The following is a 26654-nucleotide window of genomic DNA, read 5'->3' as shown; positions in this document are numbered from 1 at the left end:
CAAGACACAGTAATTAATTCTGCAATAGTGTCACCTTAATTATACTGATACACTCCCAGAGCAAAATTTACACAGTGACCCTCTCTGCTGGACTGAGTACACTAGAACCATGAAAGTGGTCAAAATCTGGTGGACACTGCGGAGAGTGACCCACAGTAATGACAGGAGGCTTAGAACTCATAAGAGGAAGGCAAGGGATGATTAATGGGCCATGGAGTTGGAGTTGGTTGGCTCGTGGGTCTCTCCTATAACAGCCTCTCCCAGGTTTGTGTTGTGGTACCATACCATTGCAGCAACATTTATTTCCACTTAGATGAGTTTAATTTACTGCAATGTGCCCTTGAATGTTATTATCACACAAAGACATCTCTGATTAAAAATCAGGGCCATTATCTATTTTAATTAAGTGGTGGAGGTAGGGTTACTATGTTATTGCATTAAAGAACTTTGCTTTGCAATGTTTCCTGAGGTTTGTGATTAAGTACTGGTCTTGGACATTTGGAAAGGAGCTTACAAATGTCTTACTGTTTTGTCCATCCCGATGGACCCCTCCGATGCCACCAGTCACAAGCAAGTGGATGCCAGCTTTGTGTGCTGCTGTTATGGTGGCTGACACAGTGGTGCCACCTGATAAACCCTACAGAAAACAATTCAACAAAACAAAAATCAGTGAAAAACCTCAACATTTCAAAAATTCAATAGAAGCAAAATGGTTGGTGAAAGATAGAAACAAAAATAGAGTACAACTCCCATTATCCGAAGTGGTTGGGACCGGTCCTATTTCAGATAAACATTTTTTTTTTGAGAACTGGTCATTTTTAAAAACAGCCCAGTAGCAATAGCAGATCCCTTCTAATAATGTTTAAAATGCAACAGACAACAAGGATAGGTCTAGTATCTTACTCAGTGGTAATGAGGGGAGCTTTTGGTATTGACCGAAGGGTGGCACAGTAAACACAATGCCGTTGCAGCGACTGGGACTGCACCGTCTGAATCAGATCAGTTATAACTCAGCAGGACTGAGTGAATGTCACTGTAGGAATATTGATGAAATAAAAGAGGAATGCACAGAATTCCAAGATTGGAAAGGATCGGCAAGGAGGCAAACCAACGGCATACAAGAATGCTAAGGAACATCAGACAGAAGTAGTCACATGGCAATCGTCAGTAACCAGAACTGGAAATGCATCTACTACATAAAACCTGAGTTGCAACAGCACACCAGAATCAGGATTTATTGTCATGAACAAGACATGAAAATCGATGTTTTGCTGCACATCATAGGGCAAACTTACCTATTATAACCATCTTACGACATTACTATAAAAATAAAATAATAATAACAATACCAATGGACGAAAGGTAAAGAGGTGTCTTTTGTTCATTGATTATTCAGGAGTCTGATGGCAGCGGAGAAGAAGCTGGGTGGGGGTTCTTTGAGGATAGAGGCTGCTTTTTTAAGACATGTAGATGTCCTCAATGGAGTGAGGTCTGGTGCCTGTGAAGTCGCAGGCTGAGTTAGCAACCCTCTAGAGTTCATTCTTGTCCTGAGGGTTGGCGTCTCCATACCAGACACCTGTAGAAGTTTACGAGGGTCTTCGATGACGAGTGAACCTCCTCAAACACCTCATAAAGTATAGCTGCCGGCGAGCCTTCTTTGTGATTGCATCAATGTGGAGGCTCCGGGACAGATCCTCAGTGATGTTGTCAGGCAGGAATTTGAAGTTCTTGACCTTCTCCACTACTGAGCCCTCGATGAAGACTTCCTCCTGAAGTCCACGACCATCTCCTTGGTTTTGCTGACATTGAGTGCAAGGTTGTTTGTTACCCTATTCAACGAGCTAATTTATCTCCCTTCTGTACCCTTCCTCATTGCCGTTCGTGATTCTGCTGAGAACTGTGGCAAACTTAGATGGCATTGGAATTGTTCCTGTGCACACAGTCATGGGTGTATAATGAGTAGAGCAGCGGGCTAAGCATGCATCCTTGGGGTGCGCCTGTGTTGATGATCAGTGAGGAGGAGATGTTGTTTCCAATTCATACTAACTGTGGGCTTCTGATGAGAGAGTCAAGGATCTAATTGCAGAAGGGGGATACAGAGGCCAAGAGTTTGTAGCTTCATGACCAGCACTGAGGGAATAATGGTATTAAAGGTCAAGCTGTAGTCGATAAGAGCAGCCATGTGTATGTTGCTGTTTTCGAGGTGATCCAGAAATGAGTGAAGAGCCAGAGATATTGCATCTGCCGTGGAGCGATTTGCGATGATTGAAAAACTGGAGTGAGTCCAGATCTTTGCTTTCAGAAGCGAGGCATCCTGCAGTAAGTAACTCATCTACATTTTTCTCCCACTTGGAATTCAAAAATCAGGAGTATGATGGAACTCTCCTAAGAATGAAACGCAATTCCAGATCACTCTCCAAACGCACTGTGAGGGCAGTAATTGCCGTGTGCAAAATGTATTGCAGGCAGGTTTGACAGCACTCCCAAATCCTTTATCCATACTATTAAAAAGGGCAGCGGAAACATCACTACCTGCAGGTTCCTCATCAAGTTACAATATTGACTTGAAAATAAATTCACATTCCTTCATTTTCATTGGACTGTGGGAGCACCTTCACCAAAAGAATTACCAGAGGTCAAGGTGAGTTGCCACTACAGCGGGAGGCATGGTTGGTGTAGTGGTTGGCCAGCCATTGAGATCTGGATTCGAATCCCACACAGTCTGTAAGGAGTTTGCACTTTTTCCCCGTGTCTGTGTGGGTTTTCCCCGGAGGGTCCACTTTCCTCCCCCATTCGAAACATATCGGGGGGTGTAGGTTAATTGGTGTAAATTGGGCAGCATGGACTCGTGGGCCAAAATGGCCTAATACCACCCTGTATGTCAAAAAAAAAACCATCCTCAAGGTCAATTAGTGATGGAAGAAAACTAGCTCGCCTTGTCAACGTCATCAGTAATAATATACAAAAATAAGTGATTTGATAAAATAGTGGAAAGTAGATGAGAGGAGGGCAGATAATGGACTTTCAAACAAAATTTTTCAAAACAACCCATTTGTTAACAGAATACAGTCCTTGAGATCAAAAGGCAAAAGTTGCACTGAACAAGGGGGCATCCCACAGGGCTTGGTGTTTGAACCATTGCTCTCTCTGTTAAACATTAATCATTGGGTTTTAAGTAATATAAGCCACAGTTTCAATGTTTCCATGTGTTACAAAGTGCAATACTACAATGTGCAAACAGCAAAGTCTGCAGATGCTGTGATTGTAAGTACAATACACAAAAAGTGTAGCATCTATTGGAAGTAAAGGGATATAACCTTGATGAAAGGTTCAGGCCAGAAATGTTGGTTATATCTCTGCTTCCTGTAGGCGCCGTGTGACATGCTGAGTTTCTCCAGCAGTTATGTGTATTGCATTACAGTAGGCAAGGAAGGAGACTGGAACAAACTTGAGGGGAACCTTGTCAGTTAGTGAAATAGGAACACATTTGGCAGATGAGAATGAATGCAGAGAAGTATAACATGGTTCTTTCATGCAGTAAGTATGGAAAAAATTTAGAGAGGAGATGGAATCAAAAGCCATGTGTGAAGGGGAGGGGAAGAGATGGTTTCTGAATGTAATGTCTTCAAATAGGAAAGGTAGTTTGAGAAGGATGGTAAATAGTCATATGTGATTGCTTTGACTTACAGAGATAATAGAGAACAAACACAACAAAGCTAAGGTAAGCTTCATAAAACGCTGGCTATCGGTTAGCTTAAGTGTTGCCGCAAATTCTGAACAATGTACTTTAACAAGGATATCAATGCTTAGAAGAGATCATTGAGCAGATTTACAGGAATGGTGCTGAGGAGATTTTGATATGCATCCAGCAATTAATGACTTCTGTGTTGTGGAGAAGTGAGAGGTGTTCTGAGTTTGTCCTTCTAACAGCAATGGAAGTTAGGAAATTCGTAGAGTTCTTCAAAATCTTAAAGGAGATATGATGAGAATTGTTAGTGAACAGAGGACACAAAATTAAGGGGCATGAATAAAGAAACAGGGAAGTATCTGCCTTCATTGCAGATATATATTCTGTTCTCTTGTATTTATTAATGACTGAATTTAATTTTCAGTCATTCCCTTAGATTACTATTCAGGCACTTAATTCTATTACAACCAACTCAGGAAAATGCAAGATATTCTGATTATAAAACAATCAAAAATTAAAGAAACTATTTAAATTTCAACATTTGAGGGTTGCTTTTTGAAGACTATTACTGAGAGCATCTTAAATTACTTTGGTGGCATTTTATTTTTTTTATTCTTGAGAAAATACTGAAAGATGTCAACAAAAAAAATTAACATAATTTTATGACTCTTTACCCCTAACTCTAAATGCTAACGGGTTGGAGAGGAATCTTCAATGTTCCCTCTGTGATGCCCTGCTGCAGCAGTAAGGAGACACAAAACTCGAGAAAGACTGTACAACAGCCTTTATTCAGTTAAAAGTCTCTGCTAAAGCGGTAGCTGTACTGGTGGCTCCCGAGTGACTGGCTCGGAAGGGGCCGGCTCAGGATTATATCCCGGGCAGTTGATTCACAGCCGGGCAGGTGGAGTTAGGCCTATTCAGGTTGGCTGATTGACAGCCAGCCAGGTGTGATCTGTCCTCTGGTGATCTTCCTGCAAGTAGAGATCACCCCCTGCAGTAGGCTAGTGGTGTATCACCACACCCTCTGAGCATTTAGTGCCACAGCAACAGTGTTTATTTGGTTGGCACGTCCCTCTTCTTGATAAATAATGATCTATTGATCTAATAACCACATTGCAAATATCCTTCTACTATATTGCTTTACTAATGGAGGGAATTGATGCAGGGAAGAAACTAGACTTAATCTAATTGAGTTCTCACCTTGCTGAGAATATATGGAAGATCTCTCCGAGACACTTTCACTGTATCCTTGCTTTCTGCCAGATATTCCAGGTTGCTCTCTGACAGTCCCACGTGTACCTCGCCTTTGATAACGGCAATTGTTGCAGGAATTGCATTGTGTTCTTTTACTATCTGTTCAACTTCCTTGGCAGTACTGAAACAAATTAAAGGACTCTTGGATTAAACCATGTTTTGATCTTATTTAAAGGAACCAGCATCAGGGCACAGAAGGGATTTCACACCTCTGTACTGGGCTATCCAGGCACAAGAAGGAATGAGTGGGCTGGCTTTAAATATGGCTTGTGAACTTGATTCCATCGCATGAGACAAGGTTGACCCAGAACACACAGGAAACTAAAATAGTATCTAATCCTGCTTCCCCCATTTTTGTATTAGAATTCAAAGCACATTTTGGTTGGAGCCAAGTGCGTTTCTTTTCTTTATTGAAAGGTTTATAACAACCTTACAGTTCCCTTTTTAATTGAATGATTTCAATCACATAAATCAGGAATGGCCAAACTATGACCCCAGGCCAACTATGGGCCCATTGTCCATTTTTAAGTGGTCCAGGGTGAATTTTGAAAATAAAATGGAATATGGCCCATTAGAACATAGTCTCTTAACAATAAATTGCACTGTCTGTACATTGCACTTAGTTTCCACACTTGAACAACTCCAAGACCGACCACTGTATCATCGATGAAAATGTTTACCTCAGTTAAAAAAAAATGTTTACTGCAATTCATTAAACATGGTGGAAACGAACGATGGAAAATAGCAAGGGAGTGTTGAAAATTTCAGACATGGTGGGAAAATGAATGCTTTTTCATAGAAATCAAGGGAAAGTTTATTTGATTTATAATGAATCTGGTAATTTTAATAGCCTATCTACAGATTTACATTTTGCATCATATTCATCAAGGTGGACATTTTGGCCATGAACTGTATTCACTGAGTTGTGGAGGAATGTTGCCTTAATCTTTTCTCCTGTTCTTATTTTGAACCCAGCTTTTTATTTTGCACAGCTTTTTGAATGAGAGTTTTAAAGAGTTTAATTGCATTCATTTAAATTAAATTTAAGAGTAGCAGATACACAAATGCCTATTGTAATATGTTAGTACATCAATAAACCATTGTAATGTCAACAGTTAAACTGTTCAGTAGTGCCATATAGTTAATTTGATAGAAAATGAATTTTTGATGCCACAGAGATATCCTGATCTAAAAACATCATTGAAGACTGCTGGACTTAAAATTGTTTGGTCGTAACTCTTTATATTTTTCTCTATGTAGCCACAACCAAAAAGGTTTGGCCACCCCTGACGTAAATACTATTTTTTTTAGTATACTGTGTTTGTTGAATCATTCTGCTTCTCATATCACCTCTTCATTCCAGATGATGAGATTGTGACTGACGCTCTTCTGTACCAAGTTTTATTCTGTAGGAATACCATCTGTTTAAAACTGGGCTAACTGAATCATGATTACCTAACATCTACAGTATTATTTTTATCAGACAGAATTTCCCAAAGTTTCTATTCTGTAAATCATTTTTTTCCAGGAAAATCATGAAACGGTGACATTTCGACATTAACTTTTCAGATCATAGGTTTCAGAAAAACATAATTCAATGTTTATATTTCAGAATAGGCTCGTTTTGATTCTTGGCAGGAGCCGGCTTTTTCAGTGAGGAGATTCTCTTTGCAGGAAGGTTGGTTTGAACTCTGATCATGAGCATCAGTGTCAATCCCAGACTCCCCAACTCCAGAACCTTGTCATTGTCCACTTACTTCAGGTTGTGAGGATATGGCATACCATGTGTGATAATCGTGCTCTCCAAAGCCACCACAGCCTTTTGACTGGCAACTGCTTTTGAGACATCTGGGTGGAGCTTAAGAAGTCCATCTGCAACAAATTAATATCAAACATTTTTTTCTTAATTTGCAATATTTTATTTGGTCCCATTTTGACCATTCCTAAGTCACATAACAGCCAGCTCCAGCTCCTGGGAGATGGGCAAAACTGATCCAAGATGCTCAAATATTAAGCTGCAGGTTTGCTTCATTTGGTATTAAAAAGTTAATAGTTTAGAAGGTTCTTCAAGGTTATTTTGGGATTCACAGAAGCTATAATTTAGAAGATGGCCATTCAGCCTATTAATTTCATGCTGGTTCCATATGCAGCAATCAGTTGGATCTCATTCTCATGCTCTTTTCTCTTAGCTCTGCAAATATTTTCTCCAAGACGTAATCCAATTCACTTTGAAAGTTATAGCTGACTCTTCCCATCACTCAAAGGGCAGCACGATTGGCACAGCAGTTAGCGCAACACCTTTACAGCGCTATCTGTAAGGAGTTCGTACTTTCTCCCCATGTTTGCATGGATTTTCCCCAGGGCCCCCAGTTTCCTCCCACCATTTGCAATGTACCAGGAGTGCAGGTTAATTGGGTGTAAATTGGGCCAAAATGGCCTATTACTGAGCTGTATGCCTAAATTTAAAAGTTCCACATGCTCCTATAACCTCTTTCTGTTTAAGAAGAGTTTTACTTTAGATCTCCCTGTATCTTTTGTTCATCACTTTGAGTCTGATCATTAAACCAATCACTAATGGGGAAAGCTTCTCTCTATTTACTTTTTATATTGTATATCCATCGATTAAGACCTTGCACAGCCCCATCAAGTTTGCACATAAAACCCTGAGAGTTTTCGAAGGATTGCTTTGTTGTTGGACGTGCTACGCTCCAAAAAATGGGCAGAAATATAGTCACAAGAGTGATCAGGTGATGTTTCCTCAGTGGGAGCATTTACTCAAATGAGGGACATACCACAATTCCCTCTGGGCAATGTGGGCGGAGACACTGTAATAATATTATGGTTCCATTAGGCTTCTTCAGGTGACCAGAATACCCCGATGTAAAGTGGCATATTCTACCCCTATGAATTACCCACCTGAGAGAAAAGGAGGTGCCTCTGAGACGCACTATCGAACCCTCCTCCGGGAGGGATAATTGCCGGAGCACTGAAGTCCCCCTAGCTGCCTGAAAGCTACAGTGGACAGGAGCCGGAGTGCACTCGGAGGCACCTCCCGTGCAGCTGTCCCTTTTCAGGTGGACAGCCCACTGCTTTCAGGGTTGCCACCTGAACAACGATTCCGAAGCTCTGCATCCGCTTTGGCAGGCGCATTCTTGACAGAGAATGCACCTGAAACCAGCTATTCTTACCAATAAAGAATGAAATAAACAACACTTTGGCCTTTTAACCATTTTATGAGTTTCTACTGTTTTAGGCACCTTTTGAACACATCTTTGTTTATAAGATTTAAGTCTTTTTCTTTGGCTTGGCTTCGCGGACGAAGATTTATGGAGGGGGTAAAAAGTCCACGTCAGCTGCAGGCTCGTTTGTGGCTGACAAGTCCGATGCGGGACAGGCAGACACGATTGCAGCGGTTGCAAGGGAAAATTGGTTGGTTGGGGTTGGGTGTTGGGTTTTTCCTCCTTTGCCTTTTGTCAGTGAGGTGGGCTCTGCGGTCTTCTTCAAAGAAGGTTGCTGCCCGCCAAACTGTGAGGCGCCAAGATGCACGGTTTGAGGCGTTATCAGCCCACTGGCGGTGGTCAATGTGGCAGGCACCAAGAGATTTCTTTAGGCAGTCCTTGTACCTTTTCTTTGGTGCACCTCTGTCACGGTGGCCAGTGGAGAGCTCGCCATATAACACGATCTTGGGAAGGCAATGGTCCTCCATTCTGGAGACGTGGCCCATCCAGCGCAGCTGGATCTTCAGCAGCGTGGACTCGATGCTGTCGACCTCTGCCATCTCGAGTACTTCGACGTTAGGGGTGTAAGCGCTCCAATGGATGTTGAGGATGGAGCGGAGAAGCGTTCTAGGAGCCGTAGGTGGTGCCGGTAGAGGACCCATGATTCGGAGCCGAACAGGAGTGTGGGTATGACAACGGCTCTGTATACGCTTATCTTTGTGAGGTTTTTCAGTTGGTTGTTTTTCCAGACTCTTTTGTGTAGTCTTCCAAAGGCGCTATTTGCCTTGGCGAGTCTGTTGTCTATCTCATTGTCGATCCTTGCATCTGATGAAATGGTGCAGCCGAGATAGGTAAACTGGTTGACCGTTTTGAGTTTTGTGTGCCCGATGGAGATGTGGGGGGGCTGGTAGTCATGGTGGGGAGCTGGCTGATGGAGGACCTCAGTTTTCTTTAGGCTGACTTCCAGGCCAAACATTTTGGCAGTTTCCGCAAAGCAGGACGTCAAGCGCTGAAGAGCTGGCTCTGAATGGGCAACTAAAGCGGCATCATCTGCAAAGAGTAGTTCACGGACAAGTTTCTCTTGTGTCTTGGTGTGAGCTTGCAGGCGCCTCAGATTGAAGAGACTGCCATCCGTGCGGTACCGGATGTAAACAGCGTCTTCATTGTTGGGGTCTTATTTAAGTACATTCCTTTCAAACATATTTTTACCCTTATCACAGCATTTTAACCTCATTACAGACCATGAATTTACTGTCTTTTAGACTTGCCACAGACGCACCACTTTTTAATCAGAACTTAAAGCTGTGTCTACACCTGCCTGTTTAGAGGATGTAGCATGAAAACATAAACAGAAGAACGCTGAAAGTTTGAATAAATGGGTGTTTGTCGAGTTGGCAAACAGTGGTGAGTGGAGTGTCACAGGGGTTGGCGCTGGGCCCACAACTATTCATGATATACAATAATGATGATTTGGAGAAGGGGACTGAGTGTAGAGCATCTAATGACACTAAATTGAGCACAAAAGCAAATTGTGCAGATTGTGGAGATTCTGCAGAGATATAGATCGGTTAAGTGAGTGTGCAAGGGTCTGGCAGATAGAGTACAATTTAATAAATGCATGGTTAGTCACTTTGGAAGGAAAACTAGATCAATTTATTATGATTGCAGCATGCTATTGTGCAGAGGGACTTGGGAGTGCTCATTTATGAATTGCAACAATTTGGTTTGTAGATGCAACAGGTTATCAAGAAGCCAAATGTTGGTTTTCATTGCTAAATGGATTATCCTTAAGAGCAGAGAGGTTTTGCAACAACTTTACAAGATAATGTTCAGGCTGCACCTTGAATACTGCGGCCAGTTCTGATCCCCTTACTTAAGACATACTAGCTTTGGAGGCAATGTAGAGGATATTCACTGGGTTGATTCCAGAGATGAGGGTAGTCTGGGATTGTACTTGCAGGAATTTAGATGAATGAAAGTGGATCTTGTAGATATGAAAGAGGTAGAGGCATGAAAAGTTATTTCCACAGGTAAATGAGGCTAGAACTAGGGGACATTGTCTCAAGATTCTAGGGAGATTTTGAATGGAGATGAGGAAGGAACTGCTTTTTTTCCCCAAATGGTGGTAAGTCCATGTAATTTTCTGCTCAAGGATGCAGTGGAGGCTGCCTCAATACATATGTTTAAGACAGAGTTAGATAGATTTTTTGCATCGTAGAGGAATTATGGGGAAAAGGTAGGAAGGTGGAGATGAATCAACTACCAGATCAGCCATGATCTTATTGAATGGTGGAACAGGCTTGAAGGGCCAGATGTCTTACTTCTGCTCCTATTTCTCATGTCCAAGTACCATGATAAACAAACGTACTTGTGATTTGTGAGGTAGTGCACAATCCCACGGCACATCCATAAAATGTGAGAATAAGCTATATAAATTAAAAGTTTTATAGGAAGAAATATCTTATTCATATGATTGGGGGAGGGGGCATGTTCAGGCTTTCCAATTTGCTATGCCTCCCCTTTGTCTTTAAAATCTGTTTTAATACATTTTAGTATGTAATTTAAAAAGAAATTAATACATCTATTTTAATACAATTTTGTCTCTTTGTACAGTGTAATGAACACAATAGGCAGACATGAGAGTGAAAATACTCTCAAATCGTGTCAGACTTGAAATTTCCACAGCCATGAAACTGAAGTGGTAGAATACAAACAGCACACTGCAGCAGACAGGGTACGGAGGCAGTGTCCGACGCAATCAAGTTTTACATTGACCCCAACCTCTTCACAACATGCAGAAAATTGTCCCATCCTGAACAAACTAAAATATGTTTGATGAATATTAGAATGGAAATTTAAAAAATACCATAATTTGTTGATAGCAAAAGAGAATAAGAGGTTGAATAGAACACTGAAATGAAAGGAATGGAGGACTTGGGGCACAGACTAGAAGCAGAGCAGGGAACACAGCAACAGGGAGTGCTGGTTTGGAACTTTTTTCCACAAGGCACAAATCATGTTGGGTCACTTGCTAACTTTGAATCTCAAGTTAATGTACATTGCTGGACAAAATATTGAGGGAGGTAGATGAAAGGCAGATACTTGGATCTTTTATTCAGATCTTCCATGTCCTAGGGAATGACAGGCAGGCTGAAGCAGTGAAATGAACTTTTCCTGTTCCATTTCTTATGTACAGTAGAAGAAATTTCAATGGAAAAGGAAGAAAATTGTGAACAAACCATGGAGAAGTCTTCGGACAGTCCCACAGACCCATTCCATATTAGGTCTGTGTAGAGAAAGAGAAATCTTCCTCCACATTCTCCGATAAAAACAGGTGCTAAAGGAGGAGACAAAATCAAGGCAGTGATCAGTGTCTCATCTCTCCTGACTTCGTATTTAAGTTGACATTGATCATCTGAGATGAAGAGGCAGCAATAGTGATTTTACTCTTTCATTCAACTCATTTTATTTGTTCTGGGAAAGACAGTTTAACTTAGGGATCATGCTGCAGTTTTCACTGTGATGAAAAGATTCTGGGGGGTAAAAAAATCAATCACCAAGGAGATTAAGCATAGTTATGTTGAACCAAACAGTGAGAAGTTGAAAGGTGTTAGTGCTCAGGAAAACCTGGGTGAAAGTTAAGATAAAGATTTAGGAAATGGCTTTTATTGCAGGAGAAATTGAATAGAGTGAGAATAACAATGGACAACAAAAATTTTGCTTCCTGAACATTTTGGGGGTATTTTATGGATTTTGAGCTGCTGATCATGAAAATCACCTTAAAAATATCCTATCACATTCTGTTTTTTTTTAAGATATAACCTATTTTTGTGATTTCCTATCATATTTTAAGTCTACTTCAAGCAGACAAAACCACAAAGTACAATTTGTCATTGAAAATTCATTTTCACACTTGGACATCTTCCCTGCTGATCTTGGTGCAGTCAGTGATGAACATGGTGTAAGGTTTCACCAGGACATTGCCACCATAGAAAAGCAGTATCAGGGAATCCATCAATTCTGGCTGACTATTGTTGGACACTAACATGAGAGGCATCAGATGCTAAGTACAAATGAAAATCAGCGGCAAAATATTTTTAGGTCATTTGAAATAATGCAATTTGTTAGCATCATTATGCAATTAAACATGCTGAATACAATAAAAATTAATGTTTCTCCAACTTCCTTCATGTTACAGCAAATCTGTTCAGTTTGAATTTGTCTATCATAATCCTTTTTTTTTCAGGAAGCAAATCTTATGAAAATAAATTTTGTCTAGTGTGATCTTACTGAAATTATATAGGGCCAGAGAGAGACCACACCTGGAATATTGTTTACAGGTCTCATCTTCTTACCCAAGGAAGGATATACATGATAGGGGGATGCAATGAATCTTCATTCTATCAATTCCAACAGTGGCAGGCTTATCATTTCTGGGGAGTGTATAACTCTCCTTCTTCTAAACTCCAGAGGGTGTCTTATTAAAACATACACACTTCTTGATCAGGGATAATGCTTCTTCTGGTTGGGATATCTCCACAACTTGGGGTTACAGAAATAATAAGTAATTCCTTAATTCAAAGAAATCCTTTAACACAGAGAGCAGTGAATATTTGGCATTCCCTATCCAAGGGAATTCAACATAGTCACTCAAGGTAGTCAGGCCAGAGATTTCACTGATTTTTAACCATTAAGGGGCCAAGAGATACTAGGTTAGTGCAGAGAAGGACTGAGATAAACGATCAACCCTGAAATCACAAAGAGGCGGAGCAGGAGCTGAATGATCAACTCCTGCTTCTGTGTTTCATGTTCTGATAAGCAAAGTAGAGATTTAAAAAAAAACCTCATGTTAATGTTTTGATTGAGATGGTGTGAATTTTCAAAATTAAATTCAGAAGTTGATCATTGGTCTCTTTTCTGTATTGGTAATCTGGTGAAAGCGGAGGCACTTTGAAACCCTGCTCTAGTCATTCAGCAGAGCTTTGGAACTACAATGGCTGAAAGTTGCAGAGGGACCTGGAAACTATTTAGACGATTAAGCTTATGGCCGAGGACAACGTTGGAGGAATCATAGGATATGAGTCATCCATGGGCTGGCCAGCTCCACATAGACAACAGGCAATAACTAGATACAATAGAGGAACCCTATCACCAGTGACTTTGCCCAAAATTCAAACAGTCTCTTGGGCAGATCCCATTAATATATCTTTAAGCATTTTAGAATTTCTCAGTCACTATGTTTTACTGTTTATAAGTTCTACATGCCTCCTGCTCGATTCTGTAGGGCCAGAGACAAGACGAGCAGAATTTTAATCAAATTGAAACATCGTTTACATTAATGTAGCAGAAATGTGTCCCAGCGGCGACCAAATCGGAAAGATACAGAGGGATGGCACCGTTGGAAATAAACTAATCTTTATGGAGAGGCACCTAGATCGGGCAGAGGAGAATATTCTGCTCGCTGGCCGGTCCCCAGATCCGGGCTTCGGCCGGTCCCAGGGAGCGATCTGCCGCCGCCGTTCGGCACCAAGGCGCCGCCACTTACTCATTCCCCCCCAGCAGTTCATTGCCCATTGCTACCTCCCGTTTAAAGTGGCTCCCCCCCCCCCCCAATTAGGTTAACATTTAAGTTATCGTCACTGCTCCAAAGTTAACATGAACTGTGTTGGCGACTTGCGGGAGTTTGTGTTAGTTACTTCCAAGTTCCATCAGCGACACGACACCCCCTCTTTCACCCCACCTTCCATGAAGCAACTCGAACACACCATGGCCCCACATCCCTTACCTTTTTGATGCCTCCGAAAATGAACTTTGCCACGACTGCAGCCCTTTGACCTATCAAATCACCGCTGGCTGTCGGTTGATCTATTTTGGGTGGAGAATGTGTCTGCCGACTGTGTACCACCTCAAATTTCCCACTGCAAGCACACCAACCATCCACATGAAACCTCCAACAATCACATTTATTCGAGGTTCAAATTCTCCAACCTTCAGTCACTCGCCTGCACTCTCAGGCCAATTTACAGTGAACAGCTGGGTAGCCAAAAGAAATCCAAGCCACCCCTTATAGAGCGCACAAAAGTGCTGAACAAACTCAGCAGGTCTCACAGCAAAGCACAGTCGTCGTTTGGGGCCTGAGCCTCCTTCAGGAGACAGATGGAGAATGGACAAACTTCACACAGACAATTCCAAAGGTCAACTTTGGAACACGTATCCCCGAAGCTGTAAAACAGCAGCTCTACTAAGTGCACCAGTGTGCTGTCAGGAGACCATTTTCTTTTCAGATATAGTATGGTATTACAAAAAGGCACTTGCAGACCTGCATGATGTGGTCACTAAACAGGAGACAGCCCAGCCCGACTCATTTCAAATCTCAGTTGGTCATTTTAACTAGGCCTGTGTCAAGAAAAAACCCTAACTCCACCAGTGTGTAACCTGCTGCACCAGAGCTTCCAGTGTCATGTCTCTGTATTCCTTGGGAAGCTTCTTAAATAACTTAGATACAAGTGACTTTACTTACTGATGCCTTCCACCAACTCAGGAAACTGTTCACACTCACATATACATACGCCCCACAGTGGTGCCCTACAGTTATTACAGTGAGAAGGGTGTATTCTTACCTGGTTACAAAATAGTTCACATTATCCTGATGGTATAACATCCCTCCTTCTCCAGATGAAGAAAAATTTACTTATCACTTTCTTTCCAATGCAAAGTAAGTAACTGAACTTATACACTAGCTTATTTACACAACTATTTTTAAATAGTTCTTATCAATATCGCACTGGCGGCATTATGTTGCTTCGCCATCTTGTGGATTTGGCTGTGACCATTGGGCTCTGTATTGCTGGTAGATGTGCAGGTGATGCAACTTGTTGTGCTTCACCTGACAACTGCTGTGTTGGCGTTTCAGCATTAGTGGTTGTGGTTTCTTCACTTGATATTGTTGTTGCAGACTTTGCTGGTAGTAAAGCTTTCTGCTTCATTACGTCTTGTGTCGGCTGGATGTAAATTCTGTTCCTCCTCAGCTGATTGCTAGAGTCTGTCTCGACAATATATGATCTTGGTGTCTCAGCTTTTCTGATATCCTTTGCTGGGGTCCATGTTTTCAACATCGGCTCTTAAATATGCACATGCTGCCCTCTGAAGAGTTCTGGCAATGTTTGTGCATATTTGTTATAATGCTGGTGTTCTTCTTCTTACGTGTCAGCCAGTCTTCTTCTGGTCTTCTGGAGGGTATATTTGCTTGGCAAAGTTGTTTTATATCCCCTGCCATTTAGAAGTTCTGACAGGGACTTCAGGTCAGCCCTTGAAGGTGTTGCTCGTAATGATAGAAGAGCGAGGGATAGGTCTTCTTTTGTTTTGTGACACTTAACAAGTGTGCATTTCACAGTTTGCCCTTGTCTTTCAATGAACCTATGACCTTTGGGGTAGTATGGGGATAACAAACCCATACTCTCCAGCCAGCTTTCTGGATTCTTGTGACATGAACTGTATTCCATGGTCACATATTGCTTGCTCGGGTATTCCTTGTTCAGCAAGGAGTGCTCTCATTACCGAAGTGATAGTTGACACTCTCAGGTCTTTCACCCTTTTGATGAATGGAAACAGAGTAGTAACAGGCTGCTATTAAATACTACTGTTGATTCTTGGTGAACGGGTCAGCTCCCACTGTGTACCATGGCCTGGCAGGTACATCTGTGGAAATCATTTCCTCTTTTTGTTGTGTGTTTCTGTTGATTCTTTTGAGCCCTAGTGTAATCATTGAGATTCTCAGCTGAGTCCTTGAACACCGCCCAATCCGTTGACTCAAGGAAGTCCTGTAACCATTCTTCCTCCTCCTGTGACCACCTTCTTGCCTCTTGATCTCCAAGGCCGTTTTTTTTGGCTTTGTCCGAATGAAGGCAGGAGGAACATAGCCAGGTGATCCAACTTGCCAAATGTGGTCTCGGGAAAGAATAGTCGGCCTTCCTTATCTTGGTGTAGCAGTGATTGAGTGTGCTGGAACCTCTGCTAAGCAGGTTACATGCTGGCAGTAGTTGGGCAGGGTTTTCTTGATGCAGGGTTGATTAAAGTCGCCAACTAAAATTTGTAGTGCATTGAGCTGGGCTGTCTCTTGTTTACTGACCACATCATGCAAATCTGCAAGTTCCTGTTTGTAATCGGCATTGGGAGGGATATAAACTCTGGTGAAAATCACTGAGCCATTGAGTCAGTTTTAAATGTACATTGAGTCAGGTTTTGCACTGCCAATAAGTGGCAAATCGTGGTAATTGAAGTGTCTGAGAAGATACAGTATGTCACCGAAGACTCTTGTAATCTTCTACAAGTGTACTGTGGAGAGCATTTTGGCTGATTGCATCACTGCCTGGTATGGAGGCGCCTACTCTCAGGACAAGAATAAACCCCAGAGGGTTGTTAACTCGACCTGCAACATTACAGGCACCAGACTATTCCATTCACTACACTACACAAGGCAGTCTTAAAAAAGCAGCTTCTATCCTCAAAGACCTCCACCCCCAAACCATGCCCTATTCACTCTGCTACCATCGGGAAAAAGGTACAGGAGCCTAAGCTGTAACTGTTCTTCAGCCTCCTGTGACCACCTTCTTGCCTCTTGATCTCCAAGGCCGCTCTTGTTAGGCTTTGTCTGAATGAAGGCAAGAGGAGCATAGCCAGGTGATCCAATTCAACAGCTCAAGGACAACTTCTTCCTCACTGCCATCAGATTCCTGAATAAACAATGAACCAAAGACACTGCCTTACATTTCCTGGACTATTTTTTTTATAGTAACGTTGTAAGATGGTTATAATATGAAGATTTGCACTTTGATGCTGCCACAAAACACCAAACTGTTCATGACTTGTTCACGATAATAAATTGTGCCTCACCAACAGAAAAAAGTATCTCATGGTTGTATGTGATGTCATGAATGTATTCTGATAATAAATCCAAAAAACTCTGAATCTGAATTTGCAGCATCTATATATTTCCTTGGGTAAATCATGGGGGAGGTAAAAAAAAAACCAGGAGGGATTTATTAAATAGAATTATGTTGGGATAGGTGCCTCTGGATTTAAACTTGGTATCACTACAGATACGAATGAACAGAAATTAACTATATTCAGAAGATCAACACAAATTTGTCAATTATGGAGGACCACGGAGTTAAGGAATACATCCTAGAAATCAGATAAATATTTTGCATAAAATGTATATGTGGGTCAAATAATGTCCCGTGGAAGAAAATGCATTTTCACGTGAAGTAGATGAACAGTAGTTATGAATTTGTTTTTTCAACTGGAGATGAATGAGGAAGGTGTTTCTGAAAGACAGTCAAACAGACGTCGAACCAGAGTTCGCAGCAGGTCACAACAAACTTTAATTTTCTCATGTAAATGATGAATTTTGCTATAACTTTCTGGTCACACAGATAGCCAAATTCAAACAAGGCTATTGGATTCTCCTTGCTAGTGCTGGGCATAGCAGTTTATGCTGGACATTTGAATTGTCAGTTTTTTGAAGATACCTATCTTTTCTATGAAGCTGTAAGATTCCTAGTTGATATGTAAGATTTTGCCGACAGCATCGAATCCACGCTGCTGAAGATCCAACTGCGCTGGGTAGGTCACGTCTCCAGAATGGAGGACCATCGCCTTCCCAAGATCGTGTTCTAAGGCGAGCTTTCCACTGGCCACCAAGACAGAGGTGCACCAAAGAAGAGGTATAAGGACTGCCTAAAGAAATCTCTTGGTGCCAGCCACATTGACCACCGCCAGTGGGCTGATATCGCCTCAAACCGTGCATCTTGGCGCCTCACAGTTCGGCGGGCAGCAACCTCCTTTGAAGAAGGCCGCAGAGCCCACCTCATTGACAAAAGACAAAGGAGGAAAAACCCAACACCCAACCCCAACCAACCAATTTTCCCTTGCAACCGCTGCAACCGTGTCTGCCTGTCCCGCATCGGACTTGTCAGCCACAAACGAGCCTGCAGCTGACGTGGACATTACCCCTCCATCAATCTTCATCCGCGAAGCCAAGCCAAAGAAAATGAAACCAGAACTATGCAACCACAGAGTCCATCATCTAGTTCTTTTCACCAGCATTGTGCACACAATTTTCCATCATCTTCATCGTGTATGCACAAATGATTTATACACTCACCTCCATTTACAATTAATAAATCCAGTTTCATCAAGTTTTAATATTTTTGGTACACAGACAGCCAATCTATTTGCTCATAATTTTGCTATTATCTGATTCCACCTGCATTGAATTCGCCCATAGTTATTGAATGAAGATCTAGCGGGACTAATGCCTGAAGAGGGCGCATAAAATCAGTGAACCAGTGCAGACTCGAAAGGCCAACATGGCCTGTTTCCGCTCCGTAAATGGTTATATGGTTATATGGCAGAACAGAACACAGTTGCAATATTCTGAAAATTATCTGCTTTGCTTTTTCTTGAAAAGACTGGAAGGCACCATAAAAATAATCTTCAGTACTTGGTGAATTTTTAATCGTTTATTTTGTGAATTTTTTTTTAAGTGTAGTTCACCTGAAGTTTTATTAGACTGGTGAATTCTGACTATAACTCTCAATAGAATGTAATTAAGTCCAAGTGCTTGCTGATTCCATACATTATTCAGTATTGTCCAGTTCAAAGAAAATGAGACATTTTAGAAACTCATAAACCGTTTGTCAATTCAAGCCTCTAAATTTTGTGCAAGTTTTATCAATCAATGTATTAATTCACACATCTATTTGTCATTGCAGAACCGAGCAACGTGTATCAGAACAGTGATAAGTTACTATCTTTTATTTTTACCTTTTATCTAATTTTAGTCCACTCACTTGAATTTATTGAAATCCATTTATGCATCCAAACCTTGACTGTCATGCATAGTCCATCCAGTATTTCGCATCAAGGAAGCAGGAACAGCTGAAACAAGTGAAATTAACATATTTTCTTGCTTAACAATTTCACACACAAGTTGGTATGAATGAAGTTTTTACGTTCTGATTATACTCTATCGTTCAAGACGCGTGCTTTGCAATGGTTCTAATGCAAATACACAGGGATCAGTTTTCTGTGGTAGATTTTCAGTAGGTTACAATCTCTTGTGCCACTACTTCCATTAAAATTTGCAGTTTGACAGTGAAGAGATCTGCAAAAATAAACAGATTTACTTTCAGTGATACTGTGGGTGGCAGGCACTTAAACATCTCATTACACAAACAGACCTACTGCAGACCATTCGTTGTAAAAGGAATGTCAATGAGCCATATTTTTGTTTCTCGTGATAATCTTACATTACATTACCAGGCAAGGTTATTGCAGTACTGAACTAACAACCTCAAAGCTGTGTTCAAATCCAACAATGGGAAAATGTGATTTGGATCCTGTTGGGTCAGTTCCCTGCCTGGCATTGTCACCATAAAATATCCAGATGCAGAGGATCAAGCTCACAGATGCAAGGAATCTAGAATTTTAACAAAGTATTTTCAATGAGGATCTATACCAGTTTAGTCACCAGGACATCCCATAAATAGTCTTGAAAGCAGTGACACCGTAAAAACCTCTCATGCTAGTTTTGTCATCTGTAAGAGCTATGTAGCTTTTTAATAGTTTGTAAATATTGTTCATATTCACAAACAAACAAAAATTGAAGTAAAAACTTAAATTAGTTTTCTATTATAAAAGTTAACCAAAAACATTAAAATAATGATTTTGGAAGTTAAGCAGGTTAGTACTTGGAGGGGAGACCGCCTAGGAATTCCAGCTGCTGTGGGTTTCTGCGAGGGGCACTGGACAAAAGTGGTGATTCTCTGTCTGCCTTACGGTAGACAAAAGTTAAAGAATTTCATGTATGTTGCAATCTAAATGTAATATTATGTGACAATAATGGAACCTTTACCTTCAAATCAATAATATTAAATATGCACATAATTTAAACATTAACAAATCCCTGTTGAAATCAATAGAGATACTGCTGGAATCTCAGCAAGACTGTGTCCATGGACTCCATGTAGAATCCAGCACAAATATGAATTTACAAATTCAATTTTCCCAGTTGGATAGCAAGTCTGGGACTTCTGGGCTTACAGTGAAACAAGTCTCAAACAAAGTGGCGCCATTCAGATTTCAAGCATGAGCCAGCAAGAAGCATCCCAGTAAATCCTAGCATTTTGCACTTGCTACTAAAATAAAAGAGAATGAAAGCTACAGAACTGGTATTATAAAGTCAAATCGTTCACATGTTTGAAATATTATAACCCCAATGCAGAGTCATGACCCAAAACCTTTTACCTCTATAGATGCTGTTTAACTTGCAGTATTCTTTTAAGATTTTCTCTTTTTGGAACAAATATAGTACTTCATATATTAACATATATTAATATAGTACTTCATATTAATCATCTTCTATGGATTCCTATTTTTAGTACAATCATACAGGTAAATATTGTGACTTTGTTACTCACGAAGTGCTTTTCTGCACCAAGCTGGTCCTTGATATCTATTTATCATCAGGTAATAGACAGGTACCCCAGAAAGGGTTAAAGCACAGCTAATCCCAGTGCTGAGAGGATCAGAGTAAAGGGATGTGGCCACTATGAACAGGCATAGTGCACTGAATAGCCCAGGTATGATCATTGGAACCTAAAGAAATAAAGGAATTTTTGAACAGAACATTTCCACATTACTTTTAAAATTAGTGTTATTTAACTGCTTCAGAACAGCACAGAAACAAGCCCTTTCACCTACCATTTTACCCATCTCACTCATCCCAATTAATCACATTAGGACCCTATCCTTCTTTGCCTTGTCTAGTCAACTGCCTGTCCAAATGTCTCCGAAATGCAATGATTGAATCTGACTCCACGCTCTCAGTGTAAAACTTTTTATGCCCTCAAATCTCCTTTGAACCACTTCTGTCTCACCTTAAACCTATGCCCTCTTCTTTGATGCTCCTGCCAAGGATCTTCTATCTTTTATTTAAAAAAAATATAAAATACATATGATGTGAGCAGTACTGGAGCTGGCAAAGACATCCTGACAAAGACATCTGTGCCCTAACAACTCTATGATTTGATGTGATCCATTCTGATTTATTTTTCTTATCAATAATCAATCAGTCGTAGCAATCGCAATGGACTGAAGCTTGCTTATTATTTATGAATACAAAAATTGAGGCAGTCCTCACTTCAACATCATCACCGAGGACTGACCTCACCCAATTTCGAGAGCCCAGTGCAGCTCCATCGTAATAGATTTCGTGTACTGGGAGCTTATCATTGGATGGCAATGTGTACACTGACAAGTTAGCAACACGTAAAGGTTTGCTGATTGAATATAGAGGACAATTAATTACATTTTATAGTACACAACAAGTGGTACCTATCCATGTTTTTTAACTTCACTGGAAGAATGTGTGGAATAGTAACCATATCTGGGGATGAAACCCCTCTGTGCTGCAGTAGGTAAAAATAATAGAGCTGGTGACATCAGCTACATTTTAATGGACAAGAATAGGCTGCTTGAGTGGAGGTGGCTGAATATGCAACACCCCAATTGCTTCTGGATAAGGAGAAACCCTGACGCTCAAAAGGACAATTGACCTCAGATGGGCAGAAATTCCATTTGATACTAGACATCCTCCTAATCAAGGCTTGTTAATTATGCCATGAGGAATTTGAATTAAAGAGAACTATCTACTGGTATATTGGAAGGATGGTTCCCCCTACCAGGAGATCCAGGGAGAATCTTCAAGAGGGCACAGAAACCTGCAGATGTCTTAGTAAAGATCGGGGTCATCAATACCAAAATCATGGAGGACTGAATGGGAGACAAGCCCTTACAAAACCCTCTGTTCTTCCAAAAATAGTCCCACAATCATGAGCTAAGAGTTGGGACTGGAGTGTTATACTGTACCTTGAATGGACGGTGTAGATCAGGCTGCTTATAACGGTGTCGGATGAGTCCAAAAGTTACAAACCCCATAAACAACCAACGGGGAAAGCTGTTTAAATTCAGCAAACCGTACAGATCACCAATGAAAATCATCAGGATGACCAGTGGATACTGAAAAAGACAGAGATAGTTCACAGGCATTGCAGTAAATACACCAAATACAGCACTTACATTGCAAGCACCAAGAGGATAATGTTCACATATAATTCAATGAATCCCTTGGGAAATTATTTGAAGAATAATGAATAAGAATAATTTTCTGGTAAAGAAGCTGCACAAAATACACCTGGAGTTGACTGATCTCGGAAGCTAAGCAGCCACAGGACTGATCAGTACTTGGAGGGAGACGGTCTAGAAACACCAGGTGCTGCAGGTTCTGTGAGGGGCGCTGGACAAAGTCTGCCTTACGGTAGACAAATGCTAAAGAATTTCATGTATATTACATTCTAAAATGTAGTATTATGTAACAATAATGGAACCTTCACATTTATTTTTTAGCTCCTATGTGAATAGAATGTTGCTGTGTTTTTATACTGCCAGCAGTCAGTTCTACTGGCTTTAAAATGTACATTGTCTGTGAAATTCATTTGACTGAAATGAGTTTGAAAAATCAACACCCTTGCTACAACTAATTTATAACAGTACATCTGATGTTATCCACCTTTGCAGTCTGAAACAAATTAGAACCATGGAATTCTACAGCACAGAAAACAGGCCATTCAGCCCTTCTAGCTTGTGCCAACCATTATTTCGCTAGACCTATTGACCTGGTCCCACTTCATAACTCTCCAGACCTCTCCCATCCATGTATCTATCCAATTTATTCTTAAAAGTCAAAATCAAGCCCGCATTCACCCCACCTGATGGTAGCTCATTCCACACTCCCACCGCTTTCTGAGTGAAGAACTTTTCCCTAATGCTCCCCCTAAACTTTTCCTTTCAGCTTAAGACTATGACCTCTCATATTTATCTCCCCCAATCTAAGAGGAAAAAGCTTTCTCGCATCCACTCTGCCTATTCCTCTCATAACCTTGTAAACCTCATTCTTCTTCACTCCAGGGAATAAAGTCCTAACCTGTTTAATCTTTCCCTGTAAATTAGGGGTCTCCAAAGTAGTCAATATTGATCCCTTGGGGATGAGAAATGCCAGGGGGTTGAAAAGGAGTCAATAAATGCCAGGGGAAGGGATTAATCTTTTGGGATCAAAAAATTGTTGAGCCCAAGGTCCCCACTCCTGTTGGGAGCCCAAGGTCTCCGCCCCTACCTGAAACCCCTCGTCCCTGCTCCAACCAGGTGCCCGCATCTTTGATGCAGTTGGCACCACACCTGATGTTGAGAATGGAGTCGCTGTCAGCGATGCTGAAGACTTGGATGGTGTAGTACACAAATTGTACACATCTCAAAATGAATAATACTCCATTCCAGTGCACAGACCACAGAATAATGCATTGTTTGTTCATTTCAATAGTATCATAGCACTTTCAATACCAGGGCAAACCATGTTAAGGGATTATGGGTATCCCCAGGACACCTGGATCCCATTGAACTGATGATTTTTCAAGTGACACTTGAAAACTGTTATAATGTCTGGTTCTCTCAGATATTTGATGTGAAACAGAAAACATACTTATGAAAATATTTTGGCAACAAAGTAGTTGTGATAAAAAAAAAGATGTCCTTTCTAGTTATCTGACTGATAGTACTGTAATATAATTCTGAACAAGTTGGGACAAGTCAGCAGACTTGATGCGGAATATTTTTGTCTGTACATTTATTAGATGGTGGTCAGGGAAGTACAGAAGTCATTTGCAATCTGTACTCACTATCAGAATTACAGCTGGAAGTGGAGTATGATGCCGGATGTGGATCATGGAGAAGATTGTTGGCCATTGGTTTTCTCTTGAAGCTACAAAGAATACTCTTTGAAGGAGAGAAAATAGCACCTTGTCAAGAACATTGTCAAATATATTTGCAGTTGTCATTCACAACAAGTATATATCCTTAGCAAGGGCACCACTTAATGCCTTCCTTAATCCTTGGATTAACACACACATAAATTCATTTCTGAGGCTCATTAAAAAGCCAATTACATTTTTGAGCTCCAAATTCACATTTAGAACGGACCAGGGAGGGAGAGGAGATTTTGGTCTCTAAGGACATCAGTAAAGCAGTTAAATTTGGACAAGAATTTCTTAATTTCATGGTTGCCATTTTCAGAATATATTTTTGATTACATTTAGATGTCCAAGTGGGATTAAACCCATGTTTCTGAATCAATGGATCATGAGTTCAATAATTTAATTGCTGTATTCACCCTGTATCTTAGTGTCAGCTTCTGATTCCTGTAGCAATGACATGATAGTATTGTTGAATCTTTACATGGTGCTTAGATCGTTCTTTAATGCTCAATCAACAATAATTCTCCACAAAATATGCCTTGTTACCCAATTTGTTAATATTACATCCATTGGGTCACCTGGTTGATACATGTGCTCTTTATTGTATTTATTATTTTCATTTATGGCTAATGGAAGAATAAGCATTCCTTCAGCATGGGGCAGACTATAAAATGTGAAGTAGATTATTAAAAGTATCACTGAACAATTGTATAAATTCGTTGCAACAGATTTAATCACAGAATTCTTATTCTTTACTTAAATATAAAAATATCAAAAGGTACAATATTTTTATTGATTTTGAATTCATTCAACACTAAGATTCTAGCCTTTGGCATCATGGGGTGAAAAAGTTAAAGAGAGCACTTTATTATGTCAGATAGCCACAAACATGTCCCCAACACTACCTTGAAGCAGAAAAGAGTCCTCCAGTTATTGCCCCAAGGCATGATAGTGATACGAGAATTTGAATCACTGAGGAAAAGGATTTCAGAGTCCGTTCTGCAAAAGTCTAATTGAAGAAAAAGTATCATTACTTGCAAATAATTTCTCCTCTATTTCTCTTTTTCTGAAACATTAACCAGCAGTCCAAAGGCATGTAACAATGTATAGATCAGTGGTTTCAAACTTTTTCTTTCCACTCACATCCCACCTTAAGTAATCCCTCTGCTCTAGACCCAACTGTTATTTTTAAATATTTTGCTTGATGAAATTGTCATTGGCAATTGTCAAAACTCCTTGGGAGTTATGAAACCATTCACATAACGAGTCAATTAGGTATGATTAAAACAGTGGTTTTAAACTTTTTCTTTCCACTCTCATACTGCTTTAAGTAATTCCTTACTAATCACAGAGCACCTATAGCATAGGGATTAGTTTTGGATGAAGACTTTTATAGACTTGTGCCCTTTTGATGTTCTTTCTAAATCAGGCTAGAAATTCCTGGTTCTCAATTGCGGCAGAACTTTAATCTTGGTGGAACCTCAAATAGAAGAAGCAACAAACTAGGCTTAACTTAGAAAAACCAGCAACAACAGTGGCCCAGAACTTTCCATCCACAGCCTCAGAACGTATGTTACTTTTAGCAGGAAAGGGCAGTCCAGGATCTGCAACATCTGCATTGGAAAAGTGGGCTGAAAGATGGCAGGTGGAATTTAATGTAGACAAGTGCGAGGTGCTGCATTTTGGGAAAAAATAACCAAAATACGACATATGTAGTTAAAGGGAGGGCATTGAGGAATGCAGAGGAATAGAGGGATCTTGGAGTTATGGTAAGATCTTGGAGTTATCCTTGAAGGTGGATTCCCATGTAGACAGAGTGGTTAAGAGGGCATATGGTATGCTGGCCTTCATAAATCATAGCATAGAGTATAGGAGCTGGGAAGTGATGCTGCAACTGTTTAAGGTATTGGTGAGGCCAGGTTTGGAGTACTGTGGTCAGTTCTGGTCTCCAACTTATAGGAAAGATATAGTTAAGGTGGAGAGTGTGCAGGTAACAAAAATGTTACCTGGCTTACAACATCTAGAGTACAGAGAAAGATTAAGGGGACTGGGACTTTATTCATCGGAACGTAAACGGTTGAGAGGCGATTTGATAGAGGTTTTTTAAATTATGAAGGGAATAGATAGACTAGAAGTGAGTAGACTCTCTCCCTTGAGGACAGGGGAGGTTGGATCAAGAGGGCATAAGTTAAGGGAAAGGGGGAAAAACTTTAAGAGAAATGTTAGAGGATGCTTCTTCACTCAGAGAGTGGTGGCAGAATGGAATGATCTTCCAGAGGAGATAGTTGTGGCAGGGTCCTTTCTGTCATTTAAGAGAAGGTTGGATGTGTACATGGATATGAGGGGGTTGGAAGGTTATGGGTCGAGAGTGGGAGGGGGGGGGATCTAGTGGAGTTGATCAAGTGAACTGGCGCAGACTTGAAGGGCCGACATGGCCTGTTTCCGCGCTGTAAACTGTTATATGGTTATATATGGAAGCTCCAGTGTACTACCATCAGAGGCCCAGCAGAACATTGATGAAATCGGGCCACCAAGTAGATGTTGGCCAATCGTGCATTTGAAAGTCACAAAAGAAGGACTCGATAAATTGCTTTAGGCACTCTCTTTAAAATGAGATCTTGGAGC

The 26654-nt window shown here is 40.7% G+C and overlaps 2 protein-coding genes and 1 long non-coding RNA gene across 9 annotated transcripts in view; 1 reads left to right on the top strand and 2 right to left on the bottom strand.

Moving 5' to 3' along the window:
* The window catches only part of LOC138745975 (uncharacterized), a 49734-nt gene extending 30639 nt beyond the window's left edge, over window positions 1-19095 (bottom strand). The window contains exons 1-5 of one of the 4 annotated variants that reach the window (XM_069903602.1): window positions 19014-19095; window positions 11400-11497; window positions 6700-6814; window positions 4889-5063; window positions 526-637 (exon numbers count right to left, since the gene is read on the bottom strand). In XM_069903602.1, the coding sequence (XP_069759703.1) occupies window positions 526-637; window positions 4889-5063; window positions 6700-6814; window positions 11400-11497; window positions 19014-19033 (520 nt within the window). In that variant the 5' untranslated portion in view covers window positions 19034-19095. Of the gene's footprint in view, window positions 1-525; window positions 638-4888; window positions 5064-6699; window positions 6815-11399; window positions 11498-13945; window positions 14303-14680; window positions 14727-19013 lie in introns of those variants that run through there. The other 3 variants (XM_069903604.1, XM_069903603.1, XM_069903605.1) reach the window with 3 other exon arrangements.
* Window positions 3179-26654, top strand: part of LOC138745977 (uncharacterized) — a 49885-nt gene continuing 26409 nt past the window's right edge. Inside the window, exons 1-2 of one of the 3 annotated variants that reach the window (XR_011346636.1) lie at window positions 3217-3264; window positions 3690-3721. This is a non-coding gene — a long non-coding RNA (uncharacterized lncRNA). Of the gene's footprint in view, window positions 3265-3689; window positions 3722-26654 lie in introns of all 3 variants that reach the window. The other 2 variants (XR_011346635.1, XR_011346637.1) reach the window with 2 other exon arrangements.
* LOC138745976 (cystine/glutamate transporter-like) overlaps window positions 19236-26654 on the bottom strand; it is a 31965-nt gene continuing 24546 nt past the window's right edge. For both annotated transcript variants that reach the window (XM_069903606.1, XM_069903607.1), the window contains 5 exons: window positions 24935-25038; window positions 23955-24051; window positions 22093-22242; window positions 20643-20820; window positions 19236-19327 (listed from right to left, as the gene is read on the bottom strand). In XM_069903606.1, coding sequence (XP_069759707.1) covers window positions 19263-19327; window positions 20643-20820; window positions 22093-22242; window positions 23955-24051; window positions 24935-25038 — 594 coding nt within the window. In that variant the 3' untranslated portion in view covers window positions 19236-19262. The remainder of the gene's footprint in view (window positions 19328-20642; window positions 20821-22092; window positions 22243-23954; window positions 24052-24934; window positions 25039-26654) is intronic.

This window comes from Narcine bancroftii, chromosome 11 (assembly GCF_036971445.1).
Source record: "Narcine bancroftii isolate sNarBan1 chromosome 11, sNarBan1.hap1, whole genome shotgun sequence".
Classification (NCBI taxonomy): domain Eukaryota; kingdom Metazoa; phylum Chordata; class Chondrichthyes; order Torpediniformes; family Narcinidae; genus Narcine; species Narcine bancroftii.
The sequence above is the reverse complement of the archived record's forward strand: the minus strand, read 5'-3'. Positions and strand labels throughout refer to the sequence as shown.